At 64.1% G+C, this 27,415-nt stretch overlaps 1 protein-coding gene across 5 annotated transcripts in view; it reads left to right on the forward strand.

Moving 5' to 3' along the window:
* SLC12A7 (solute carrier family 12 member 7) overlaps window positions 1-27,415 on the forward strand; it is a 71,686-nt gene that overhangs the window by 32,037 nt on the left and 12,234 nt on the right. For 3 of the 5 annotated variants that reach the window (XM_087868000.1, XM_045808007.2, XM_045808008.2), the window contains exons 2-17: window positions 14,365-14,459; window positions 14,804-14,929; window positions 16,855-17,001; window positions 18,118-18,172; window positions 19,274-19,404; window positions 20,110-20,351; window positions 21,116-21,327; window positions 21,644-21,811; window positions 22,340-22,438; window positions 22,952-23,009; window positions 23,417-23,591; window positions 25,020-25,138; window positions 25,339-25,437; window positions 25,864-25,983; window positions 26,500-26,604; window positions 27,025-27,193. In XM_087868000.1, the coding sequence (XP_087724126.1) occupies window positions 14,365-14,459; window positions 14,804-14,929; window positions 16,855-17,001; window positions 18,118-18,172; window positions 19,274-19,404; window positions 20,110-20,351; window positions 21,116-21,327; window positions 21,644-21,811; window positions 22,340-22,438; window positions 22,952-23,009; window positions 23,417-23,591; window positions 25,020-25,138; window positions 25,339-25,437; window positions 25,864-25,983; window positions 26,500-26,604; window positions 27,025-27,193 (2,120 nt within the window). The other 2 variants (XM_045808009.2, XM_045808012.2) reach the window with 2 other exon arrangements.

Genomic DNA, 27,415 nt, shown 5'->3' on the forward strand with positions numbered 1-27,415 from the left:
CCTGAGGTGTTTCTGGAAGTCCTGGGCTGTCTGGGGAGAGAAGGCCTATAGGTTGAGGGCCCAGGGTGTGTGGAGAGTGACTGCAGGCCGGGAGGAGCGGCCCTGTCCTCAGCAGGCCCACCTGGCCTGGCAGGGTCTGCCCTGCCTTGGTGAGGGCTAGTGAACTGTGACCCAGAGCTGGAAGGAGCCTGAACGCCCCCCGGGCTGCTGCTCCACACACCCCGGGCAGACACGGGGTCGTCAAGTGCACTCTGAAGCCAGGTCCTGTCTTCTGGCCGTGGGAGGTCCCCACAGCTTCAAGCTGTCAGTGCGGAGGCTGGAGGAAGCCAAGCACTGACCCTAGCTGCCCTGCTGCGATGCCCCCCGGCTCTGCCCCTCCGACAGGCCTGTGGCTGGTGCTTTAGAGCCGGGGGACCAGGCCCTTCTCCCGGGGGGTGCTTTGTAGAGGCTGGGGCAGAGGGAGGTCAGCACAGGAAGTGGAGGCCAGCATTAGCATCAGCTTCCGCCTTGGACCCTCCCCACCCTCTGCTCCTGACGTGGGGGTGTGTTCTGGAATGACAGGTTTGTCTTGCCTGGGGTCCTGTGCCTTGTTGAGGACATTTGTCCTGCATTTTCCTGTGATTAGAGATTGCAAGTGGGAAGGATAGATTCTGTGTCCGCCTGTGTTGTGTTTCTTGGTGAAAATATCTCAGAGGGGAGGTGGCGAGGAGTGGGATGCTTTTCTAAGTTTCAAGTGTGGGGTTTTTACCAACTTCAGGGAACCCATGTGACTGCTGGGCCTGGGTGGAGCCCCTCCTGGGCCTTGAGAGGGGACTGAGGTCCTAGAGCAGGCGGGTGTGCGTATGAGGCACGGCCACAGGCCGTGGGCCCCCACGGAGGTTCGGGGGCTCAGCCCTTGGAAGGTTGACCGGATCGGTTGCCCTGTGTTCCCGTCCGTGGCTGAGACTCTCCAGCCTCCTTGTCCCATTGGTGGCTTCCGCTCTGTGGCTCAGCTCCTGTTGGGCACCCAGGGGTTTCTTCCCCACCCTGTGCTTCCCAGAGGCACTGACCCGGATGGCCTTGGGGAGCGTTGCCCGTGCTCTGCCAGGCGTGTGGCAGGCTGGCCGTCGGGCAGCGGGCTGCGCTCCGAGGCTGTGACCCCAGACCTCAAGCTACGTTTCTTTTGGTGTGTGGCTGCTGACGGGTTGGGCAGGGGTACTGCGAACAGTGCGGTCAGGGAGCGAGGACAGCATGGCTTCCAGGTTTGTTCTGCTGGGCAAGGATGCGGGGTTTCAGGAAGGGAGGGAGGCGTCACGCTGACACAGGGCGCCCGTCATGCCCGCGGTCCCCACACGTGTGTTCTGTGTACCAGACTCCGTGTTCAGTGGCAGAGGAGCACAGAGGGAAGCTCACCGCGTTGACCGCGTGGCCGCATGCTTGCTCACACTTCCTCCGTGCACCTGCTGGGTTCCCGGACGGTCTCAGGGGGCAGGCCCTCTTGAATAAGTACCCCCGCCGAGTGCATGTGTTTGTGCGTGTGCACGTGTGTGCGTGTTTGCGTATGTGCACACGTGGGTCTACGGATGTGGGCGTGTTTGCGTAGGCACATGCGTGGGTCTGCATGTTGCATTTATGCACACGTGGGTCTGTGTATGGGACTCGTGCATGCTTGTACACGTGTGTGCGTGTAGGTGTGTGTGTTTGTGTATGTGCACGTGTGTGGGCCTGTGTGTGTGCATGCACATGGAGGTGGGTACAGGGGCTTGGTGGTCACATGGTGTTGGGGTGTTGTTCTTTCCCTCAGCCCCCAGTGGACCCTGTCCCGTGAAGTGGGTGGAGGTGCACCTGCGGGGGTGCCAGCCGGGCCATGGAAGCAGTGGTGAGACACATTTGTGCCTCTGATCTGAGATCTGTTCCCATAACCAGTGCGAGGAGCCTTGCTACATAGATCCAGGTCTGTGGTGTTCTGGAAAGTTCCCCAGACCTTCTGAGTTTGAAGGTCTGTGTTGTGCTGGAATGGGTATCTGAGCTGTGGACGCCAGTGGTGGCGGTCAGCGCTTGGGGGAGGGCGAGTGTCCACCATGAGTCTGGGCACGAGGGACACCTGTGAGGGTTGGCTCCCGTGGCAGCTACCCAAAGGGCTGCCCACCTCTGGGGTCCACTGGGCGCTGGTTACGGCAGCTGCCGTTTGTTCTGTGAGACTGGAGGGTGCACCAAGGCTGGTCCGTTACAGCCTTGGGTGCATCAGTGAGCGGAACAGTCTGTGCTCTCCTTCTGGGGGCACAGAGGCTGTAGGGACAGGCATGTGATTTATGGTGCACTGGGGAAAATGGAGCGCCATGAGGTGCTGGGTGTCAGCATGGCCTCACAGGAGGGGACGCTTAGGTGCTGGGGATGGTGGTGCCAGCAGTGAGAGTGGCCAGGAGGCAGGGCTAGGCCCCTCCATGCAGAGACCACGGGCTTCTGGGCCTCTTCTGGTTTTGAGGTCCCTGGCTGTGTGGCTGTCCAGACTTGGGGGGCATCTCTGAGCTGTAGCCTGCCCATGGGGATGGGGGTCCTGGAGGCTGGAACTGCCCCATCCTGGTGAAGCCACCACCCACCAGTTACTGTTCATAAGGTGGGCTGTGGCCGAGAGTGGGGAGCAGCCGACCCCCCAGACTGACCCTTTGCGCTCTCAGCGCTCTTCAGTGACATGGGCACGTGGGTCTGTGGCTGTCCTCACGTGGTGTGCTGGACCAGCAGCCGTCAGACTGCCTGAGGGTGATGGGGACCAGCAGCCTGCCCCCCGGAATGCAGCCCCCTGGGTGAATGTGAAGAGCGGCAGTCTGTGGGGTGAGCCTGGCCCCAGACAGAGAGGCGTGATGAGTCAGGGTTTGCAGCCACGGGACAGTGAGATGGCCCAGGGGAATTCTGTGGAAGGGCCGGTGGGGGTGGGGCCTCACTGCCCAGTGTTGGGGGGTGGTGGCTGGAGGAGCGCGGCTGTGTGGGGTGTGCAGTTCCCCGGGCCCCTGGGGCCATGTGCTCAGCTGGGCTTTCATGCCTGTTAGCAGGGAGGAGTGGGCCCTAGGGCTGCTGTGCTGTGTGTCCTTGGACGCCCTCACCCACCTCTCTGTGCTGGGCAGATCTGTGGGGCCTGGTGGGCCTGTGGAACCGTGTGTCGTTGCCAGTGCCTCAGTGGGGCTGGTGCATTGTGGGTGTTCTGGATGCTGTCGTCAGGTGGGAGCACCCTCCTCACCCTTGCCGAGGGTCTAGGAGCCACGGGACATGGCCCACGCCTTCCCCTCTGTGGTTGAGGCTCACGTGAATTTCAGAGTGTTTCTTTCACGTAAATGGCCCGAAATGTGTCCTACTTAGAGGTGTGTGGCAGGCTTACTGTGTGTCTCTGGAGGGTGTGGACGGAGTTCGGGGTGTAGAGAGGGGTGCGGTGCCTGGTGTGAGCACAGAGCTGGTCAGGGCTGGGGCCGCAAGGGAGCTGGGGAGGTGGCTGGTTCACGGGTCGTCTTCGCTGCAGCTCAGTGTCCACGGGGTGGCCGGACTGGGTCCAGGGTTGTGGTGCCAGGTGGGACCGTGCTGGTGACCGTCCTCCCCTCCCAGCCCACTGGAGCCCCCTCTGTCAGGGTCACTGGCTGGGTGGCTCCCAGGTTGGCCCAGGCTCCTGCATCGGGACAGGTGACCTTGGGCCAGGGATACCTTCCCAGGGCTGCCGTCCTCGGGGGCCGCTCCTCACCAGGGCATCTGTGGGGCGCAGCAGCAGGGGCGGGCCTGGAGGGCGTGGAGGACATGGGACGTTCGGCCCGCATTCTGTTGCATGTGTGCTGCGGCCGTGTCGGGGCCTCCTGCTGTCCCCCACGTTGGGACATGAGTTCTCTGTCAGCTGCTGCGGATGTGCGCCCAGAGGGCAAAGTTCGACGTTAGGTATTAACTGTGCTCATGGGGCCAGGCGCTTTCCACCCCAGCTGGCTTCGCTAGCCCGCGCTCCTTGGGTCGCGTCCGTTGGCGCTGGGGCCACAGCTGTGCTGGGCAGGGCAGGCGTCTCTACGTGGCTCTGGGAGTGCAAGCCCGCGGGGGCGGCAAGAAGAGGACCCCTCTGCTGTGGGGTGGGGGAGCCTTTGAGGAGAACCCGGTGGGGCTGGTCTCTAGGCCGCGGGAGTTTGGGCCGTCCAGGCTGTCAGGCGGTGAGCTGTGGGCGCCACGGGGGACGGGGCTCCCATCTGGCGGACCCTAGGGAGGTGTTGTCGGCGGGCCAGCAGAGCACAGAGGGTTAATATCCTTCCCTCATGAGAAGGTGGGAAGTTCCATCTTGAGAGTAGAGGTCTGGTCTGTGCAGATAAGCCTGGCAGCTTCAGCAGGACCAAGACCGGGGCCAGCGAAGTGAGGTCCCCCCGCCAGCTGTCCCTGTTTGCACCCCAGCTCTTGTGTCTGAGGCTGCTGCCATCATGTGGGTCCTTGAACCTCCTGCCAGGAGTCCCGGTGAGCAGGCCCCAACCAGGTGGCCCCGGTGTCCTGGGGCGTGGACAGGGTGGGTGGCCCAGCCACGCGGCCCCTGTGTCCTGGGTGGGACGGTGGTGGTCTGCAGGCCTGCGTCCCTGGTGGGAGGAGTAGGGGTTAGTGCACAGCCTTGGCCTGGGTCTCTGGCAGGCTCCGGAGCCCTGGCGAGCCGTGGGCTTGTTTCCTTTCTGTTCTTGGGTGGTTTCTTTCTGAGGAACAATGGGGGAGGAGGTGGAGGTGCTGTCCTGAGTCCTGTGTGGTCTGGGCTGGGTCGCCGAGGGGGGCGTCCTGGGGTGTGGTCCCTACGCGGCCCGTGGCCCGCGTCTCCGTGGGGGGGGAGAGCACATGGTGCCTCGGCCTGTTTGCCACTTAGAGTTGCTTTCGATTCTGTGAAGCGGGAGCTTCTCTGGGCTGTGTGCGCAGCTGGAAGCCGAGCCTGTGTCCGTTGAGTGGCCGTGGCCTGGCGCCGCCCACGAGGTGGGGGCGGCCGTGCGCTGGCGTGAGTGGGGACTTCTCCTGTGGGCAGCAGCCGTCCCGCTCCTCATCTGCACCAGCCTGTGCTCCCAGGGTGCCGCGGGGGGGGGGGGGCTGCTTGTGCCTCAGTTTCCCCGTCCAGGAGCTGGCCTGCCCCAGAGGTGGCCATGACCTCCCCGCTCCATCTGGCTGCGGCGCCTGCAGGTCAGCTGGTTCCCAGGGAGGCTGGGCAGCCACTGGGGAGGGATCGAGTGGGGCCGAAATCAGAGGAGGAGCTGCAGGTCAGTCTTGGGTTTCGTCCTCCCTCTGCCGCAGGGTCTCGGTCGCCGCCAGACGGGAGCCTGTGTGGGTAACAGGAGCCGCCCCAGGAGGCAGGGGAGGGCTCAGTGCCCCTGGCGGACTCGCCACCTCCTCCTTGGGGCCCAGCTCGCCAACTGCGGGTCCTGACGTGGGAGAAGTCACAGGAGAGGTTGTGGGAGAGGTCAGACCAGAATCAGCACAGGAGGGACTGATGGGGATTAGGGGTCCCCCGTTTCCCGTGCTGGGGGCACATCCGTTGGGGGACAGTCTGGTGAGGCCTTCAGAGCGCAGGTCCGCAGAGATGCCCTGCGTGCACGTGTGCGAGGAAATGTGTACGCGTGTATCTGCGTGCACACACGTGTGCATGTGTGCTGTGTGAATGCACACACATGTCTAGCCAGCCGGGCTCTCCAGGTGCTGTGTTTCTGCATTGCTGCCTCTCGGTAGCTGAGTCCGCTGAGACGTCCCCTGTGTTCTGGACCGAGTCAGATTTAAAGAGAACATGCCGCACGTGGGGCCTCTGCCTGGTCTCGGGGACCAGGGGCCCTCCGAGTGGTAGTAGTGAGTTGCCGTGGTGGCCTTGGTTTGTTGGAAGGTGGCTGTGTTCCTCCAGTGTCCAGAACCTTCCCGACCCCTTCTCCCAGAGGTCCCCAAGGTGTTTCTTGAGGGAACCTCCTTGCTGGAAGCATGGGGCGAGTGGGAGATGGTGGGGAGCCTGGTGGGTGGGGCTTGGAACCCAAGGCCATGCTGCCCTCCGGCCACGAGGCTGCTTGTGGGGGTCGGCTGGAGTGGGGTCACACCTGGTGTCATAGGAGTGCTGGGTCAGGATGCTTTTGATGCTTTGCAAGTGAGGCTCTGTCCTTGAGGGGAGGCCTCTTGGAGCGGTAAGCAGGCCCAGCTGCCCTGTGGGCTGGACGCGCCCCCTCTGGGGTGCTGGGCTCCGTGAGATGCCATGCTCACGTGGACGTCACTCATGCGTGGACGGATCCCGGTGTTAGGGCACGTCATGCCTCCATCCTGCATCCGGGACGCCAGAGCAGGGCAGAAGTGTGACATGGCCTTACGTAAAGGGCCTTTTGTTTGGTGAGCATGCTGGGTGTGGGGGCAAAGGAAACCAGGTTTAATGTGCTGACGTGAGACGGTCAGTGTGGAATTCAGGAAAGAGCGACTCTGGCGTCCGTCCCTTCCCTGTGACTCCGGTGATGGCCCTGCATGCCTGGGCAGGCGGCCTCAGTGGCACCGAGGAGGCCTGGGACCTGCCAGTGCCGCATGGGCAGGAAGGGCGTCCACTTTCCCGTCCGCCTGAGGCCCTCTCTCTTCCTTGCAGGGCAGGGCACGCTCCTGAGACGTCCTTCCTTCCGCTTTCCTGAGACCCAGCCCGGGAAAGGCTAGTCCGTCCTCCCTGAAGAGGGTGCCACGAGGTGTCAGCGGCCGTCTCTGGCGTGGGGGCCCTGAGGGTTCTTGTCCTCATGATACTTCCTCTGATTTCGACACAGCGTTTCTGCTTGAGCCAGAGATTTGCCGTGAAAATCATGGGGACTCTGACCTCGAGCTGGGCGGTGGTTTCCTGGCCTGAGTGCAGGACTCCTCCTTGGCTGCAAGGGGGGTCCCGTGGGCCCGGATTTCAGGTTCTAGCGGTGGTCCTGGATGTGAAGCATGGGGCTGGCACGGGCTGGGGTCACGAGTACACTGTTAGGGTTGTGGAACCTAGAAACACTTCATTCCAGCCGTAACCACTTCAAAGAGATCTGGCTTTCTGAGGCTGCTCTGGGGTCTGGCTGTCGGGTGCACCAGGCGGTCACCCCAGGGGACTCCGTCCTATGGGGGGGCAGGAAGGGGGCTGGCTGCTGACCTGCCGAGGTCTGTCTCTGCCCCCGCCTTGAGAGCCGTTCTGGGAGAGATGTTGGTATCATCCCAGTTACACACGCAGACCGGAAGGAGCCGGGGCGTGATGTCTGGCGCACTCAGGAGGCGGTGAGATGGGGAGATGGGCCGATGGACGCTGTAACCTGAGAAGGGAGCAGCACGGGGCCGCGGCCCTCTGCAGGAACGTGGGCTCTGCGCAGGCGTCAGTAGCAGACCACCAGGTCGCGGTCAACCTCCCTGCCTCTGCGAGCCCCGGCCTCTCTGCCCTGGGGTGTTGCCGCCCACCGCGTTAGACTCTGCCGTGTTTGCTTGGGAACGACGAGGATGCGGGCTGTGCCGCGAGCAAGCCTGGAGTCTGGGGTGGAATCAGATTCAGGCTTGGGGGAGGGGGGTGCGGTCTGCCAGAACGACCTCGCCCCTGCTCACATCTCACATTCACGGAGCTCGGGGTTGTGTTCAGTGGGGTGAGAACTGATGGGGGGCTTCCCGAGGTGAATTCAGGGACACAGGGCATTGGGAGCTGCTGTGAGCTCGGAGAGACGTCCGCAGAGTCCCTGCTTGGGTGTGTGTCCAGTGCTGGGGTGGGGGGGCCGTGGCTTTCACAGAACATGTGTTGAACATTTTGTAATGAGACGGGAAGGAGAAGCCACTGTTCTTTAGCCGAAGCAGCCCTCGTGGGGACGAGGACGACAGTGATGGCCAGGACCTCACACCCCATGCCCACCTGCGCCCTTTCCAGGCTCCTGTTCCTTCCTGGAACCTTGGTTCCGGCCCAGCAGACACTATGCGTCTGGTCTGTTCCTGGGAGAGCCTGTCCATGGCCTCTGGGTCCCGGGTTTGGACGGGGCCCTGCTCACCAGTTCTGTGCCCTGTGTAACAGGTGCAGAAGGTGTGCTGCTGGGCCTTCCCTTAGAACCTGTGGGGACCAGCAGCTATGTGCGGTCGCTACGGTTCCTTCGGGGTGCAGAGAGGAGTGGTCCTTTGCGCGGCATCTGGTTTCCACAGATGTCTCTGGGCTGAGGGGCTTTAAACAGGCTGATCCTACCTGCTGTGAGGTGAGGCAGAGGCCCAGAAGGCTACTGAGGCTGGGAACACGGCAGGGTGGGTGGAGGAAGGACGGTGGAGGAAAGATGGCCACTTGCCCTGTGTGTTGAGAACCTGCTGCTAGACTCTGCGAGCCAAGGCCTGGCTGCCTGTGGTTGTCAATAAAGTTTTATTGGCACATGGCCCTGCTGTTGGGCTTGTTCTTACGTTGTCTTTGGTGCTCCAATGGCACTGTGGCCTTTTACAGATGAAGCTTGCTGGACGTGTGTCTAGAACCTTCCTGCACATGCTGTCTGTTCTGATACCAGCATGTTTGAAGGATGTGGGTCAGGAGTCTTGTAGAATGCCGCAGAATTTATACATGGCCGTTTTCCTGGGGTGGTTTTCAGGAGAAATGCTTTGAGGCAGGAATGCCATGGGGTGTCCTGTCCCTGTCTTACTGCCCAGGTGACCCTGGTACTGGACACCTCCCCTTTGTTCTGACGAGATGGGGACCCGTCCCCTCTGCCTCTCACCCAGCGGCTTCAGGATCTTGGGGAATTTTGCCTGAATCACTTCACGTGGGAGCTACGCGTGGTATTCGGAGGCTTGTGTACCTGCATTCATGAATGGCGCCTGCCCGTCTGTGCCTTCCAGGCCTCAATTCTTAAGTTTTCTCCTTGTGGTTTCTTTGAGATAAAAATTACCTCTTCATTGACTGAGTAAGCTTTATGTTTGCAACAGTTGTGGACTTGCGGAGCTCCCACGTGCCCTGGCCCGTGGCCACGACCCCCGGCCCCATGTGGCCTGCAGCCCTCGTCCTTCCCTGTGTCTCTTCCGCCCCAGGAGGCCACAGGGCATCCTGCTTCCTGGCCCGCGGCAGTTCCCCTGCTTTGTTCTGTAATGAGGCGGTGGGTTCAGGACCCGAGTGCTCGGAGGGCCGGCAGCCGTGGGGCGGTGGGGCAACGTGGGCCGTGTGCTGCTGTGGGACCCTTCAGTGTGCTGTTCTGGGAAGGGGCTGCCAGGTCACGGAGAAGCACGTCTGGCGTGGGAGCACCTCCGAGTCCACGGCCAACCATGCGGCGGGGCCCCCGCACCTGCACCACCACCATGACTGGGCGCTGCTGGTTTCTGGAAGTCCAGCACATGAGCCCCGCCCCTCGCGGTGCCGCCCGCCTCGGGCGCATGCTTCCCTGGCGCAGTTCCGTGGGTGGCCCCCCACTTCTCTTCGAGTTAAAGGGAGCTCACTCTGTTCTGTGCACACCCTCGGGCACCTTCGGCTCCTCCTTTCCTGTGTGGCGTTCCCACGGCTCCGCCGCGCCCGCCCTGTGCCCCATCCCGGTTTGTGTTCAGGCTTGTGGGGTGCAGCGGACGTGGGGCCAGGGCATCTGTCCCCCACAGGTGGTGCTGGCTGAAGGATCCGTAAACCTAGTCTGTCTCTGGCGAACAGAGGAGCGGCCGCGGCAGTCGCGGGCTTCCGGGGACAGTCCTGGGACGGGCTCCCTCCCGCCCCGAGACTCGCGCTCCTTGGGGTGCTGCTGACTGCACTCTGTGCTCACTTCAACGCGCTCGGGCTCGCTGTGTCTCGCTCTGAAAGGATCTCGGGGCTCAGTGAGTCGTGACTTTGTTGTGCCAAATGGGCAGTTGCAACAAACAGGTTTTGGAATGATTTCTGTAAATGGGAGGCAAGTGTTTTCAGTGCTTAGATGCGCGGGCAAGCCAGACGCGGGTTTCCTGTGGCAGGAAGTGGGAGAGGAGTTTGCCGCGGACAGTGTGGGGACGAGTCCTGTGACCTCGTGCCGCAGCACCGATGGGCCCCCAGCTGGCCACGGTGGGTTGTATGTGTGGCTGTCCCTCCGCCTGGTCCTGGCAGAGGCCACCTCCAGGGGCCTGCCCAGCAGGACGCGGCGGGGCCTGGTGGAGTCGGGCTGCCGTCTGCCCCTGGGTTTCCTCTGCCCAGGCTTGTTTTGGGGCCCCGTCATCGAGCGAGGGGACTCTTCAGACTCATCGGGAAGGCAGGGGTCTTCGGAGCGCCTGACGCCAGGGGAAAACATGGCTTTCTCAGGTCGCACCCACGGACTGGCTGGTGGGGCTGGTGCGCCCCGCGCAGTTGGCAGGGTTCAGGTGGGGGGCGCGGGCTGCTCGAGTCGCCGTCGGGGCCCGCACGGTGTGCCTGGGCTTTCCCTTCAGGGAGCCCTTCCAGAAGCGATTTCCTTTCTATGGGAATCGTTTATATTTTTAAGCCTGATTTTGCCTTAACTGTGAGTTGGGAGGAGTTGTGAGCACTTGGAGGACCCCCGCAGACCCGTTGGCCCAAGTCACCAGATGACGTGCTGCAGCACTTGCTGTGCCCCCGCCCCCCGCCCCCCGCCGCCCTTCAGGGTCTCCCTGAGCCGCCGGGTCAGCTGCTGAGTGGGTGGCCGACAGGACGCCTGGATGGTGAGACAGCTCTTCCTCCGGCTTCACCAGCCGGCCCAGCAGTGTCCTTTATCAGAGGAACCGGGCCACGTGCTGCTGTGCCCTGTCCGGTCTCTGTGGTTTCCCTGCTTCCAGAACCTTCCGCCCCCGTCTCTGTCCTCTGCGATACCGTGTACCTGAGGTGCAGCTTCTCTGTGGGTCCGTGTCCACAGTTGTCTCAAGCTTCCTGAAGTCATGGCTATCACGAGTTTTCTCAGGCTGGCTTGTGACCCTGGTGTTAACCTTGACCTTGGTCAGGTCAGTGGCCCGGCTTCTCCCCTGGGGCGTACTTGGCTTGTGATGTGCAGCAGGTGCCGCGGGCGGGGCCTGTGTCTGTTTGCGGGTCTGGCGCACGCGTCTACCGCGGCCATCCTTCTGTCCTTGATGGGTGTGCCTGTCCTTCCCCCGTTGTTCACGAGTGTGTGAATTTGGGGTCTGTGCTGTGACCTTGACTCTGACGCTCAGATTCTTCAGGAGGGTGGCCAGTGGGAGCCCCATCGCTAGCGCTCTGTCCTTCTGACGGGTCTGCGGGGCATCCTCGGCCGACAGTGGACCCGCGGGTGTGTGGGTAGAGGTGAAGAGCTGGCCCCTGACCGCCCGCCCCAGCAGTGAGGGTGCGGTCATGCGATGGCTGGGGTGGCCAGTGTGTGCTCGCTGACACCATGCTGGTTTTAGGAACGCTCACCCGAGTCTCTGGAAAGGGCACCCCCTCCCGGGGTCCCCAGTTTCCCGGGGTCTTTAGTGCAGGATTTAGTCTGCACTCGGTACGTGGGCCGTTTCCTTGATCCTCTCTTGCGGTGTTTATGGTGTCCGGTTGAAATATGGCCATTTGTATTCTGTTTGGTGTTTTGTCCATCCTCCTTGTTTTTTCTGAGCGTGGGAAACACGGGCACAGGTTTGGAAGCCGTGCAGGGAGGCGCTCCCCTGACAAGCGTGGGGGGCTGAGGTCCGAAAGAAGCCATGTGGTGCAGACCGGGCGGTGAGCGACGGTTGTGGCGGTGCAGGGGGCCGGGTGCCACAGGCTGGGACCCTGCGGGTCTGGGGGGCCTTGGGCAGCTGGGTGTGCCACTCAGGAGCCGGGTGTGTCTGGATTTCGGACACCACTCGGCTGACTGGTGAGGATGGCGTTGCCTACTGTGCCCAGCATGCCAGCCCACGATCGCTCCCCCTTGTCACCTTGAGCTGCCATGGGGATGGACTGGGGACTTCCCCGCCCCCACCCCCGAGTGTCCGGGGAGGATGGTGACCAAATCGCAGCGGATGACAGGTCTTACTAGTGACCCTTCAGCTCGGGACCATGGAGCCCGGAGGCAGGCACAGTGTCCACAGGTGACCGTCTTGGACCCGCCATCCCCTCGGTTATTCCTGACAGGAAGTCCTGACGCAGGCCTCCCCGCTCACAAGGTGATTTTGGGGAGTCTGTCAGGAAGTGGGACCAATAGGACTTGCCGTGAGTTCTGTCCCAGCGCGGGGGGTCCTGGGGTCTGAGAAAGCTGGTTTCAGAGACTTTTCCCTCCTTGCTGGGGAGCCTGCCGCTGTGGCGGGGGTCATAGGTCAGAGCAGCAGGTGGCCTGAGCTCAGGCTGGGTGGGCGCAGGTCTCCTGCCTCGCTCAGGAACGGACCTGGGAGGAGGTCATCCTGTGTGTGAGTGTCCATGTCCGTACCCCGTGTGGCGGGCCCCGCCTTCCCTGCGCAGCCTCCTCTGACTCTGGACGTCCAGGCCGGAGCCCCCCCTTGGGGGTGTTGACTCCCAGGCGGGGACGGTGTTGGGGGGACGCGAGTGGGTGCCAGCAAGGGGGTGCGGCCCCGGGCTGCACACCCCACCTGTCCCTCTCTGCAGCTTTTATACGTGGGACGACATTGCCGTCCCTGATGAAATGGGGCCGGGTGGGGCTTCCGTCACCCAGGGGGTGTGGCCAGGCTGCGGTGGGGTCTGTCCAGATGTGTGTCCCCCGGATTCCCGGGGAAGCGCCGTGGGACCCGAGGGGGACAGTTCAGGACTTGAAGTTCCCGTTTGGGTGGCGACCCCTGGGGCCCTCTCACCTGATCCCCTGTGGATAGTGCTGCGGGGCGGGGGTGGGGGGTGCCACATGCTTCTCGAGGAGGAACCCCACGATACGATGTGCTCTGTTCCCTGCTCTTCTCCTAACATCCCGGAGCATCGTCGTGTCCACGGTAGCCCGGTATCTGAAGTACGCACGGAGCTTTATCGTATGCCGAGCCGTGTCTAAAGCCAGATGCCCGCTAATGGGCCACACGGTGGCGGAGGGGTTTTTCTGTTCTAACAAGGGCTGCGTGTCTTGGTCTGGAGGCATCTGGTTAACTGTAGGGGGTCTGCAGATGTGGCTGTGGCAGCTGAAAGCCCATTCTGGCCTGGGACCACCTCTGTGAGCCGCACGTCCAGGACCGGAGCGCCTGCCCCGCCTGCCCCTGCCCCCTGTCCTCTTGCCCAGGAAGGAATGAAGTTGTGTCGCTCTGAACACAACTCGTGAGGTTCGCGTGTTTCGTGTGTGTTGGGGATGTGCGTGCTTCTTAAGGCCTGTCAGAGAAATAGGGAGAAGCGGTGGCCATCCCTCACTTACTGGCCAGGGGCCTGGGCGTCACCCCTGCCCACACTGAGGTCACCTTCCTCCTTCCTCCCTGGCGGTCAGTGGCATAGGGTGGTGGCTGTGCCACGTGCAGGCTCTTGGCGGAGGGTCGAAGCCATGCAGGATCCAGGGGGTGCCGTGCCTGTGGGCGGGGCACCAGGAGGTGGGACCAGGACCCTGGCTTCAGGAGCAAAGGTCAGAGGTCACCAGCCCCTGGGCACAGGGCTCCTTCTGCAGACCCCGTGGGCGCTTGTCTCCATGAGCACGTACCCCCCCCCCCCCCGCCGCCCGTGTGGGCTGCTGACCTCCTCCAGGCTTGCGGTTGGATCTGAGGCGCCTTGGCCCAGCCCTGGGCCTTTGTGTTGGCCCCAAGGCCACAGGGCGCAGCTCCTGCAGGTGGACTGTCTGCCTGCGGTCAGGCCGCTGTCCGGGTGCCAGGGAGCTGTCCTGCTGGGGGTTCTGGGTCTTGAGTTAACCAACCCCCCAACCCTGGCATCCAGCTTCGGTCCCACTGAGAGTTAGTGGGGGCTGTGCTCGACTTGGTGGATGGGGAAGCACGGTTTGGGGGTGGGGTGGGGTCCTGCCTGCTGGGGATGGGGGTGGTACTGCAGGGGCCTGAACGGGCCTGGCTCGCAGGACAGCGTAACTGAACCATGTGGGGGTGTGATATGGGGGGACACTAGGGTCTGCCTTGCTGGCATGGCCTGTCCCCGCCTGGGCCCCAGGTCGGCGGGAATGGGGTCCTGGCCACTCCCGCTCCAGGCATCCAGGGTGGGCTGGGCTCACATCAGCACCTGGCCTCCTCTTGCACGGCAGCCTGTCCCCCTCCCCCACTCCACCCACCCCTTCCCACTCCCTGCTCCCTGAGTCTTGTGTCATAGGTGGGGAAACTGAGGCGGGGAGGGCTGGGCTGCTTGGGTACAAACAGCTGTCCCAGCAGTCAGGGCCATGACCCTGAGGAGCATTGCTGGTGGGGGTCCCAGGCACAGAGTGACATCTGCCGGTGACACGCATGTCTGTGTTCTCGGAACCCAACAGCCTCTCCCGCTGCCCCATGGCTGGCTGGGTGGAGCCGAGGGCCCTGGTGTTGCACAGGGTCTCCCCCAGGCCTTTGTGGACGCGGGGCCTGCAGGGGTGCCTGTCCTGTTCCAGCCACTTCTAAGACTGACCTGAGCGGTTTCCCTTCCAGGAGATGGAAACCCGCGAGAAAACAGCCCGTTCATCAACCACACGGAGGTGGAGCAGGAGAACTTCTTTGAAGGAAAGAACATGGCGCTTTTTGAGGTGACTTACACGTCCCCCGACGAGACACGTGAGGGCCGTGACTTGTTAGAGGGCTGAGACTTCGCAGTCGGTCTCCTGAGGAGCTGGGGGTGGGGCAGAGGGCTGTCCGTCTGACTGGACGCCGTGCACGGGGGTGGGGGGTTGTGGGGGGGCCTTCTCGGTGGGGCCACCTGGGGAACCCGGGATCCCTGACGTGGGCCCTGGCGTGCATGTGTCTGGGGTGGCGTGGGCCCATCTGGGCCCTGGGGACCTGATCCGGAGCTGGAAACGGCCGGGAGCCCCGCTGGGCACTCTCCCGTGGGTTTGAGGGTCCAGGTGACTAATCCAGTCGTGGCCCCGAACAGGAGGAAATGGACAGCAACCCCATGGTGTCCTCACTGCTCAACAAGCTGGCCAACTACACCAACCTGAGCCAGGGCGTGGTGGAGCACGAGGAGCACGAGGAGGACAGCAAGAGGCGCGAGGTCAAGGTGCGCCCCCACCCCGCCTGGTCCTTGTTCCCGCCCCCTGTCCCCCAGCCCCCACGCCCTCTTCCTTCTCTGTCCCCATCTGCTCCCCATCTCCATCTTCTCTCCGTCTTCTCTCCTGCCTCCCTGGTCCCCATCCCCTGCTTCTCCCCCACATCTGCTCCCCTGTCCCCCCTGTCCCCGTAACCCTCCCTCCATCCCCCTCCCTGGGGCATTCCCCAAGTCCTAGTGAAACATGACTCCTTTCCTCCTCTCTTCTGCACGTGGCTCAGTTGAGGGTGGAAACGGGCCTTCTCTACAGCGAACAAGACAAAGGCAGCATGAGGACCCCGAGGTCTAAGTGCCTGGCCTTGAGGGCTCGGTGTTCCTGCGGGGTTCCCACCAGCTAGGTGTGGAGCATGGAAGCTGGTGAAAGGGTGGGGTTTCCTGATGGCTGCCTCCCTGCCTGCCTGTCCCTCCTCCGTGTCCACCCTGCCCGTGGCACTAGCCACATGGCCGAGGTGCTGGGCCCCCTGTGTGCACAGGGGCCCGCCTCCCTGATCGCCTGTGTCCAGACAGACACGGGGCGTGAGGACTTCCCAGCCCAGCCTCACCCCGGCCACCTTCCTGGGGCAGAGGGCAGGGGGGACACCGGTCCCAGGTGACACCATGTGGGGAGGTGACAGCCGTGGACGCTGTGGAATTGGGTGCCGTGCTTACGGCTGAGTCGCTCACCGGTGTGTTTCTGGGGTTTCACACGTGTCCCGGGCACTGCCTGTGGCTTTACTTGGACTCTGCTCGGGCTCCAACGTTCAGGCCTTTTCCATGCCGCCGGCCACGTCTGTCCCTCTGTCTGCTAGAGCTTGTGTCCCAGGGCACCGACCACTGCCTTCAGGAATAGGTCCTTTCCTGTGGTTGGCCCGGGTCTGCTTGCCTCTTGGAACCTACCGTGGTCCCCACCGTCCCCCCTCACTGCCCCCCTGCCATCTCGCCCCGCTGGCCCCTGCTGCCAGGCACAGCCCGGCACAGCCCAGCATGCCCTTCCCCGAGCTCCGAAGTGCGCCCCAGGCTCTGGGTGTGTCTGTCGAGATGTGGTCTCAGCCTCCAGCCTGGTGCGTCTGCACGGCACGTGGCCTGGACCTGTGGCCAGAGCAGGACCGGGAGGTCCTGTCCTTGAGGCAGGGGTGTTGTCTGGCCTCTGTCCCCTTGGGGCACAGGGGCAGGTGCTGTGGTCACAGGAGCGATCCAGCACAGCTGTCCCGTAGACAGGTGGACGGGTTCTGGTTGGGATGAGTCCGCCGCCCCACTCAGGACTGACTCGGTCCTCGGGGTGGGGGCACTGCCCTTACTGTCCCCTGTGTCCCCCCGGGCACAGGAGCTTGTGCCCAGACACCCAGCCCCCACTGCAAGGCACCATTTCCAGGGCTCCCCTCTGGCTGGGCTGATCCAGCAAAGCTGCCTCTAGGAGAGAACAGGAGACCCGCCCTGCCCTTCCAGGAGGACTCAGGGTCTCCCAGCCGCTGGGTGCAGGACATCAGTGGACACCCTGCTGCAGCTGGGGGATGGCTGCCTGGCACGTCTAGCGGCTGTTTCGGACGTTAATTGAACCGTGAACCAGAACTCACACCTTCCTGGCACTGCTGTCCCATTTCCTCCTGCGTCAGGGCCCGCCTGGGCCTCTGGAACCCTGAGCTGCTGTCTGCTGGACGGGGCCTGCTTGTCCTGAGCTCAACTTCCCCGACGCTGCCGTGGCTGCCCTCGTGGCACCCCTTCCTGCCCCCTGGAAGCAACACGGTTCCTCCCAGAACCCGCTCTCTCGAGGATTTCTCCCAAAGCCCCCCTTCTAGGCGTGGCCTGGAGCGTGCAGCCCATGGGGCGTCTGCTGTCCCCGGGGCGCCTGGGGGGGGGCGGCAGGCCGGGGTCCGCAGGAACCGCTGTGTCTCTTCCAGAGCCCGCGCATGGGCACCTTCATCGGTGTCTACCTGCCCTGCCTCCAGAACATCCTCGGGGTGATCCTCTTCCTGCGCCTGACGTGGATCGTGGGCGTGGCCGGCGTGCTGGAGTCCTTCCTCATCGTGTCCATGTGCTGTACCTGTGTGAGTGACCGCGGGCCTGGGGCTCCCCGCCCCCAGGGCAGCCTCCTCACGAGTGCTGGCGCTGGCGGGGGGACGTCGGGCTGGCCGGACTCCCGTCCCTGCATCTGCGGGAGGACGTGGCCAGGGGTGTCTGGGGCGCGCCAGGGCCCTATGTTAGCGCCTGGGCTCCCTGTTTGAAGGAGGGGCTGCCCGTGCCAGTGACTTGTTCAGCCCCCGACCCTGTTTCCTCATCCCCGCGTGGCCCCAGGAGCCTGCGTCCTGTCGCGCTCACTGTACCAGGCCCCCTTCTCAGCGCCCCGGGTCGGCTGTGGCCTCCGCGTGTCCTAAGCGCCTGCTCCCGCAGCCTCAGGCTCTCCTGCCTGGCTCTCACAGTGGAGACTGGAGCTCAGCTCCCCTCATCCCCCCAGGGGTCTGTCACCTGGAGCTCTGGCCCAAAGAATGTGCCCCCCGTGGCTTCATGGGCCGTGGCGTGGCCATCTAAACTGCATTACCTCTTTCATGTCTGGTGACATTTCTCTCACTGGGGAAATGTGGACACACCTGGAGTAATTGCCGTAAAACCAGATAAAAATTAGCATAAGGACCAGGGGCTCCTTTAAGCAGCACATACATCCCATAGGATTTTTAGCCAAAGGTGCGCCCGGTGGAATCACAGTGGCCACTGAGGCCCTAACTTTCCTGAGGCTGTTCCTTCTGGTCCTTGGGTGGCAAACTGCCCCCAGCCTGTGGTGTGGCCACTTCTGAGCTGTGCTGGGAGCTGGAGGCAGAGCCACCCAGGACAGCTCTGGAGGTCCTGCATCCAGCCCCCAGGGCGGGCACCCAGACGGGGTCTCCCTTGTACCCCACGGTGGGCAGGCACCCAGACGGGGTCCTCCCCATACGCCATGGCAGGTGGGCACCCAGACAGGGTCTCCCTTTCATTCCAGGTAGGGTCCTGAGTTGGGTATTTCTGGGTGCCCTGCAGGAGCTCAGCTTGGGGGGTTGAGTGGGAGATCGGGGCAGCCCTGAGTGTCCTGGCGCCCATGTGCCTGACTGCTTGGCAGCCCCTCTGTGATGGGGCTGGGTGTGGCCCCCAAGGTGCCCTGTCTTCTGAGAAGATAGCCTGTGTCTTTGCAGACGATGCTGACTGCCATCTCCATGAGTGCCATCGCCACCAACGGTGTAGTCCCAGGTAAGGGTGCCGGGGCAGGCTGTGTGGGGTCCCGAGCTGAGCCCTGCTGGGGACCCCACTCAGGATGGCCTCAGCCCAGGCGGCCGGCGCTCTCCCCAAAGGGCCCCAGTGTGTGCACGTGCCCTTACCCGCCTGGCGGCCAGCCCAGAGGACAGAGACACCCACATCTGGCTGGCAGCGGGGTGGGGAGTTGGGGACGTCCTTTGCACAGCCAGGCTCTCTCAGGAGCCCCCTCAGCAGGGACCCTGCCTCCAGGCAGAGGTGCTCATGGGCTCCCGGCTCTCAGCAGTGCATGGGAGCTGGTGCCTGGTGTCCTGGGTGTTGTCCTGTGTCCCCAGAGGGCACCGTGGGCCGTCCTAAGGCTAAGGTCCGACTCCCACGCTGTTGCCCAGCGCCTGACCCCGCGCTCAGAGCTGCTGTGACGCTGGGTTTCTGCTCCCATCAGGAACCTACATGAACGCTTCCCGATACTTTCTTATGAGATTTCGGCTTTGCTGTGTTCAGAGACTGTGGCCTTTCAGGAGCCGCTTTTTGCTTTTGATTCTGGAGTTAATTTCTCCCAGATGCTCACTATTTAGAAATAAACTGAAGCACCACGGTGGGCAGTGGGCAGTGCCTGCCTCGGGCGCCGTGTGGCCGGTGTCAGGGGCCTGGGGAGCAGAGGGGCTGCGGGGCTCCAGGGACGGCCTTCTGTCTGGGGGGGCTGCATTGTCCTTGGAGCCCTGGTGGCACGGCTGCAGCTACTGACTGTCTGCAGGGTGGATGGGGGGAGCTGCAGGCAAGGACAGGGAGGGGGCGCTGTGCTGCGTGTCTAGGCCCTGGGGGGCTGCCCTGTGCCCGGAGCCTCCGTGGCCCAGCGGGTGGCAGCGGTGTGGACAGCGTAGATCCGCAGTGGTCGTGTCCCCGCCCACCGGCCGAGCCGCCTGCGCGCAGGGTCTGGGGTCCACCGGGCATTAGCCACCATCTGGGGCAGGATGGTGTGCTCCAGCAGCCACAGGCTTCCTTGGCCTTTTTGGGGCAAAGTGCACAGCGTCAAGGTTGGCGTTGGCATCACAGTAAACGGTGCGGCGCTGACCCGCTGCTTCTCTGTCCCGTTGGCAGCTGGCGGCTCGTACTACATGATATCGCGCTCTCTGGGGCCTGAGTTCGGGGGTGCCGTTGGCCTCTGCTTCTACTTGGGCACGACCTTCGCCGGGGCCATGTATATTTTGGGGACCATTGAGATTTTTTTGGTAAGTGCCTTGTTTTGGGCTGGTTTTCCAGACCTCGAGGAATCCCTCCCGAGGCACACAGGCCCCCTCAACCGGCCCCTCACTCTGACGCCTGCCTCCTTGGACTCTTGGGGGGGTTGGCTGTATCCCTCGCTCAGGGGCTGCACCGTGGCTGGTGACCATGCCCGTGCGGCAGTGACCGGGTCCCCGGCTGCCCTTCAGATCGGCCGCCAGGGTTCTTGCCAGGTCGACGTCCGAGTGCACAACAGGCTGCAGGCCTGAGCCCGGGATCAGCCGCGCGGCCCTGGCCTTCAGGGCCTCATCTGTTGGAGGCAGGGCTGGCCGGGAGACGGCTCCTCGGCCAGGAATTGTTCTGTCCTGTTGTCCCCACTGTTGATGTTACACGAGCTCAGGAGGGCCTCCTCCAGAGACGTTCTCACTCCTAGATCGTCAGCCGCTGTGGCCCCAGCCCTGCAGGCTGAGCTGGGGCTGCCGCCCCGGGCCTGGCTTCCACGACACCGACCCCAGGGGCAGCGTCTCTCGAGGCTTCCCTCTCCGCTCCCATTTCGGGGCACCCACCAGGGCCGTGAATGTGTTCGGGAGGGTGGGGGCTCACGGCGGGGAGGGAGCCCAGCATCAGGCCCTGCAAAGGAAGGGGCCTCTCCTGTGGGGCCAGCTTCCAGGCAGGCTGGTTGGCGGCCCTTCTTGACCCTCTGTCCCCTGCAGACCTACATCTCCCCCAGCGCAGCCATCATCCAGGCAGAGACAGCGGAAGGCGAGGCCGCGGCCATGCTGCACAACATGCGTGTGTACGGGACGTGCACGCTGGTGCTCATGGCCATGGTGGTCTTCGTGGGCGTCAAGTACGTCAACAAGCTGGCCCTGGTGTTCCTGGCCTGCGTGGTGCTGTCCATCCTCGCCATCTACGCCGGCGTCGTCAAGACCACCTTCGACCCGCCAGACATCCCGTGAGTCCTAGGCCCGCGGAGGGCCAGCTGGTCCTCCAAGCCTCGTCCGTGCCCATGACCACGTGGCCGGGCCCGGGGTGGCGGTGCCGTGGGGCGCAGACGCCCCTGCTCCCGCCCGGTCCATCAGGGTTCTCGTGCGACCGCGTCATCTGCGCGGGTGGGATGGGTCTGGCGAAGGTCACGGGTGGACAGGGTGCTGCTGGCCCCAGGGACAGGCAGGCGGCCCTGAACTCCGCCTGGGGTGGCCCGTCCTCCGTGCTCCCTGTGTCCCGGCTCCCCTGGTCCTCACAGGAGCCCCCCCGTGGGTTCCTTTCTTTTCCCTCTTCTGGATGTGGATGCCAAGTCCCAAGGAGGTGGCCCAAGGTCACAGAGTGGGTGAGCGAGCCGTGGTATGTCTGGCATGCGGTCTGTCAGGCTGGCCGGGTGGGCCCAGCCCCCACAGGGCTGATCCAGGAGGGGCTGGTGGGCCGGGTGGCCGCTGGCGCTGAGCCCCTCCCCGCTTCTCCGTGTGGAGGGAGGCACCTGTGTCAGACGCCTGGAACGGCCGTGTCTGCACCACGCTGCGCTGAGCCTCTGACGGAGGATCACGAGGGGTTGCTGGGGTCCTGCGTCAACCCCGACCCCTCGCAGCTCGCGCAGCATTCCCATTGCCCAAGGTGGGGTGTCTGAAGCGACTTAGAGCCCCCAACCCAGTTGCCAGACAAAAGCAGTAGTCATTTCAGAAGGGGCCCGCACGTCGCCTCACGCCTGACTCTCCACGCTAGGGTCTGTCTGCTGGGGAACCGTACCTTGTCGAGACGCGGCTTTGACATCTGTGCCAAGTTCCACACCGCCAACAACAGCACGACACCCACCGCGCTCTGGGGCCTTTTCTGCAACAGCTCCATGCCCAGCGCCACCTGTGATGAGTACTTTGCCCAGAACAACGTCACGGAGATCCAGGGCATCCCCGGCGTGGCCAGCGGCGTCCTCCTCGGTGAGCGCCCTGGGGTTCCACATGGGACCACACCTCCCCTCTCCCACGGCTGCCCGACTAGGAGCCAGAGCCGCGGTCAGTAGACCCTGCCTTTTTTGGGGTTTGCTGCTGGGTGCACAGGGGGTCGTGGTTGGGGGCAACAGGGCTTGTCCCTTGGTTCTTCTGGGAGGAAAGGTGGTGCGTCATCCTGTGAAGTTGCAGCCCATGGGAGCTGGTGAGCCCTTTGCCCCCCGTGGCCTCTGCTGGGGCCTCCCTGATGGCAGAAGCCCTGGCAGAAGGTTCTGGAATCCTGTTACTGGCCTGTTGTTGCCCACAGATAACCTGTGGAGCGCATACACAGATAAGGGGGCGTTCGTGGAGAGGAAGGGCACACCGTCAGTGCCCGTGCCAGAGGAGAGCAGGGCCAGTGGCCTGCCCTACGTCCTCACTGACATCATGACCTACTTCACCATGCTGGTCGGGATCTACTTCCCCTCCGTGACCGGTGAGGCCCTGCCCTGTCCTTCCACTGTGTACGGCTGCCCTGGTCCTCCAGGAAACGAGCCGCCGGGTCGCTGCTCCCCACATGCTGATTGGGGTGCAGGAAGAAGCTTTGTCCCAAGCAACCCGACAGACCGGCACCACTTGGAGTCACCGACCGTGGCGCCTTGGCGTGGACCCGAGTGGTGTCCTTACAAGACCCTCAGCTGACCTTCCGGGATGACCTTCAGTGCGCGCCAGTGCCGCCTCCCTTGCCGGGACACCCCTCCGCGGCCCGGTGTGCAGCAGGAGCCCCAGCCCCCACCTGGCCTGGCGTGGCTGCCCGAGCCACCTGCAGCCACTGGCACATCTGGCCCGTGCCCGGGCCGCTTGGCCACCTCTTGGGCTTCCCCTCCGCTAGCTGCAGCCCCACGGTTCGCAGGCTGGGTGCTTGTCTTTAGTCTCACGCCCTTCCCGTGTGTGGTGGCCTGGGGCTGGGCCGGCGGTGCTTTCCAGGTCTGCTGTGACTGGGCTCCCCCGGTGGTTTCCATAGGTATCATGGCGGGCTCAAACCGGTCCGGGGATCTCAGGGACGCCCAGAAGTCGATCCCCACAGGGACCATTTTGGCCATCGTGACGACCTCTTTTATCTGTATCCTCGGAGGGGCCGAGGTGTGGGGGGTGCAGGCGCTGGGTGAGGGAGGCGCTGATGGCCTGACCACTGCTGCCCCAAGGGAGAACCAGGCTGGCATCTGCCTGTGGAGGGAGAATGAGAGACGCCAGGACGCTGACCTCATGGCTGGCTGCGGCCGGAGCCGTTGTCTGTACACGGCGTGTGGCACCCACATCCTCACACGTGACATGTGGCGGTAACCCGTAGCTGCGGGCACGGTGTGTGGTGCTTGTGTCCACGCCCACAGTCACAGCGTCGCCATGCGGGTCGCTGGGGTCTGTCCCTGCCGAGTGATCCAGCGTCCCCTGCCGGGCGCCCATGGCGGTCACACTTCCGGCCATGGGCAGCCTGACTCACCTGAGCCAGGACGGGGCAGCAGGGAAGGCGCCTGGGGGGCCATGGGGTCACGGCAGCGCGCGGGGTGGGGCAGGCCTGCCTGCGCCTGGGACCCTGTCGGTGTTTGGCCAGCCACTTCCTTGACACGAGACAAAGACCTATCCTGCATCGTGCTTTTCGGGGCTTGCATTGAAGGCGTGATCTTACGAGATAAGTATGTTGGGGTTTTGTGGCTTCTAGAAGCTTCCGGGTCCGTATCCGTTTTCTCATAGATGATGGTAACGTTGACTGTGGGACCTCCCGCAGCATTTCAGACTTCGAGCGGGAAGCAGGAAGCCCGCGGCCCCTCTGGGGGGTTCTGTTCGGTCTGGTGTGTGCGTCCTGTCCTGCTCCAGCCTGGAGCTGGGGAGCCACCGAGCACCCCACCGCCCGAGAGAGCACGAGGGGTTCTGTGCTGTCCCCGACAGCAAGGCCGTGCGGACGGCACTTCTCAGGAGTGACAGTGGCTTCCCTGCTCCTGAGGAAGGTCACGTGGGGGGGAGCGGCCTCATTTCAGCTCAGAGCATGGGGAGACGCTACGTCTTCAGCTTGTGTTCGAAAGCCTGCCCCCCTGCCGCACAGGTTCGGGGAGGCCCTGCAGGGGAAGCTGGTCATCGGCATGCTGGCCTGGCCGTCCCCCTGGGTCATCGTCATCGGCTCCTTCTTCTCGACCTGCGGTGCGGGCCTGCAGAGCCTCACGGGGGCACCACGCCTGCTGCAGGCCATCGCCCGAGACGGCATCATCCCCTTCCTGCAGGTGAGCAGGGAGGCCACCCCTCAGAGCCGGGGGCCCCGCGGGAAGGGGTGTGTCTGCGAGGGTCCCTGAGGGTCTGCCCCCAGAGCGCAGTCTTCACGGTTACAGACCGTGGGACCCACGTCCCCACCACCAGCCTGGCTGCCCTTCCCCAGGTGGTCGCAGGGCTGAGGACCAGGTGCATGTCAGGGGTGGGGGGATGGCCCCTCCCCGCCCTGGGCCACGGGAACAGTTGAGAGGAACAACCTGGGAAGCCTGAATCTCCTGCAGGGCCGGCATCCTCCCCACTGGGACACAGCGTCCTCCTGTGAGGATGGAGCTTTCCGGAATGAGCTTGAGGGGCCGATGTCTCAGTGTTCTGGGGCCAGCACCCCAGACGCCACAGGCTGGGGGTCAGACGAAAACACGTTGATTTGCTCACATGCTGGAGGCAGGAAGCCCCCGACGCAGGCGTGGGCAAGGCTATTTTGTCCTTGGCGTGTGGGCACCACCTTCCCCGAGTCGCCATGTGGCTTCCCTGTGCATCTGTGTTCATGTTTTCTTGGGAGGGCACCGGTCACCTGGGTTTAGGGCCACCCTGTCGGGCTGGGTCGCCTGTAAAGCTCACATCTGCAAACACAGTCAAGTCACCTGAGGAGCTGGGGCCGGGGTTTCACTGGGCGGTTCTGGGGCGCATGAGGCCGCTTCGTCTGTTCATCGCCTGGGGTGGGGACTGGCCCTCCCTGCTCCAGAGCACGGTCCTCACCTTCACTCCCTGGAAGGTTCCAGCAGACTTTAGAGCTCTGTTGGCTCAGCGCAGACACGGTCACGCACCGGCTGCCCCGAGACCCTCCTGGATCGGGCGTTGCTGTCAGGAGGGAAGGTGGCGGTTGTGTCCCTGGTGCCCCTCCCTGAGTCTTTCTGGTGTCATCGTGTGTCTCTGCAGCCTGCGCTGCATGTCCCTTCCCAGAGCCCCTGGGCAGCAGGGACTATGCTAGAAGAGCGTTGGACGCTGGTGACTCTGGAGGCAGTTGTGGCCTCCATGTGGCTCTGCCCTGTGTGGCTGTGGACGAAGGGCCCAGGCACCTTTCAGGGAGGTCCTCAGAGTTCTCCTGTGCGCGTGTGTGCAGGGACCCTGCCTCTTCCCCCGCAAGGCTGGCCTTAGGATGCCTGGGAGGCTCCTGTCCAGCACATGGACAGGTTGCCTTCACCCCTCACTGGTCACTGTGAGACCCCAGGCCTGATGGTTCCTCAGCCACCGTTTGTCTTCTCGGTTCTGGATATTGGGTTTTCCTCCCAGAGCTGGAGAGGGTCCAGGACGCGGGGTGAAAGTCTGCCTTTGCCTCTGTCCCGTCCCTGAGCCCCTCTGGGGCTGCACCTGAAAAGCTGGGCTTCTCACAAGGACGCGGGCTGCTGCTCCACGCCCACAGCCCCCCTGCCCTTTCCCTGCAGGTGTTTGGCCACGGGAAGGCCAACGGGGAGCCCACGTGGGCCCTGCTGCTCACGGCCCTCATCTGCGAGACCGGCATTCTGATCGCCTCCCTGGACAGCGTGGCCCCCATCCTGTCCATGTGAGTGTCTGCAGTGGGCGGTGTGTGGGGACAGGCCACGGAGATGGGGCTGCCACTGTCGACGAGGCGAGTGCGAGGTCCTGCTCAGGGGCAACAGACACGCACGGTCACGGGGCCCGGGTGGTCCTCGTGGAACGGTGCCGTGGACTGGAGACCACGTGGGCCCTGACCGGCTGCCCTGCCCTCTCCTCGTGCCCCAGGTTTTTCCTCATGTGCTACATGTTCGTGAACCTGGCGTGTGCGGTGCAGACGCTTCTGCGCACGCCCAACTGGCGTCCGCGCTTCAGATACTACCACTGGTGAGCCCCCCGCAGGACGGCCCGGGCCCGGCGTGGGCTGGGCGGGTACGGCCGCTGCCGTCTGGGCCACAGGCCGCGCCAGCCACGGCTGAGCCAGGAAGGGCCCAGTGCCTGCGTGTGTCCCCCGGGCCACCGGGCATCACGTGGCACGTGGTCCCCACCGGGGGCCCGGCCTCAGCATGTCTGGATGTCTGGCTGTGGGCTGCTTGGTCTGTGTGCTGCGGGTGTGTGGTGGACGCGTGATGCCCGTTGTGCTTTGTGGCCCGTGGGGCGCTTGAGAGCTGGGGCTGGGCCAACCCTCGACTCGGGGGTCCGGCCCCGGCATCACGGCTGCTCTTTTGCTGCGGCGGAGGGAGGTCTTGTTAAGGGGCAGTAACGTGTGCGGGTCCTGGGCGTGGCCGGCGTGTGAGCTGTGTGTCCCGCCAGGGCGCTGTCCTTCCTGGGCATGAGCCTGTGCCTCGCGCTCATGTTCGTCTGCTCCTGGTACTACGCCCTCGTCGCCATGCTCATCGCCGGCTGCATCTACAAGTACATCGAGTACCGCGGGTGAGCTGCCGCGGGCGGGTTCGTGCGGACGCCGGCCGGCGCTCCCTGCGGGGGTGTCCCCGTGGGGTCTGCGTAGCCCGGTGCAGGTGGGGGGCCACAGCGTGGGGCGGCCCCACTGTCCGTGGCCACACGCCTAGGCATCGCGGGTGAGAGCCGCATTTGCTGCTTGGAATCGATTCCACGCTTGTGACGCGTTTTCACGACGTGGTTTTTGAGAACGTTGAAGTCCACCAACTGAAGCCCTGATGTGTGATGGATTTCAAAGTTCCAAAAAGTATGCAGCGTCCAGAGTGGCTGGTCCATTCCTGGGGCGTCTCGCCTGGGGGCCTGGCTCCCTCGGGGGGGTGGGCCTGAGGGGTCCGGCCGCTGCTTGGAGGTCCCCTCCCAGCTCTTTCCAGGCTAGTTTAGAAGGAGCGTTGGGGTGTGACCACTCTGGTGAGGCCAGGCCCACCGAGCCAGCTGTGCTCATCGGTGTCCCCGGCTCCGAGGGCCCAACCCTCTGCCCCTTCCTTGCAGGGCCGAGAAGGAGTGGGGTGATGGCATCAGGGGGCTGTCGCTAAACGCAGCCCGCTATGCCCTGCTGCGTGTGGAGCACGGACCCCCCCACACCAAGAACTGGAGGTGAGCGCCCCAGCCCCCAGAGCCGGCCTCACGCCCTTGGGACACAGAGTGCCGTCTCCCACATCACACTTCAGAGACGGAAGCCGTTGCTCGCTCTTTTGGGGAGTGATTGTCTTGAAGCTTCTAACACCTTCCCTCAGTTCGCGGTGGTCGGCTGTGGCGTGATGAGTGTGTGTCTGGGCACTAGGCCAGACCCAGGTAGCGTGGTGGGTGGGGTGTGGGGCGAGTGCACCGCCCCGGGGTCCCACTGAGGAGGAAGGTAAGTGCGTGGACCGCCAGCTGTGCGTCTCCCGCTTCTGGGAGGACAGGGATGGCCTCTGTCCCTCAGACGCCTGGAGGTGTAACCCCGGGCAGGCTCGCTTCCCCCCTGCTGTTGAGCGCGGGATGAGGGGCATGGGGTGACCGCTCTCTCTGCCGCAGGCCCCAGGTGCTGGTGATGCTGAACCTGGACGAGGAGCAGCGCGTGAAACACCCCCGCCTGCTGTCCCTCACCACCCAGCTCAAGGCCGGCAAGGGCCTGACCATCGTGGGCGCCGTGCTGGAGGGCACCTACCTGGACAAGCACGTGGAGGCCCAGCGGGCCGAGGAGGTGGGCAGGGACGGGGCGGGGCCGGGTGGCGGGTGAAGCAGGGGAGGGGCAGGCCCGCCACTTGTTGCCTGCCCTGCGCAGGAAGGTCAGACCAGCACGTTTTCCATCTCCGACGCCCGAGAGCGTGGTTTTGCATGTTGCACTGTTGCCTTGTTTGTAGAAGACCGTGGTTTCTGGGTTTGGTCAGGTCAGGACTGAGACGTCACTGAAGAGACCTGGCGT

Source organism: Ursus americanus, chromosome 15, assembly GCF_024610735.1.
Source record: "Ursus americanus isolate L20-20 chromosome 15, mUrsAme1.1.p, whole genome shotgun sequence".
Classification (NCBI taxonomy): Eukaryota; Metazoa; Chordata; class Mammalia; order Carnivora; family Ursidae; genus Ursus; species Ursus americanus.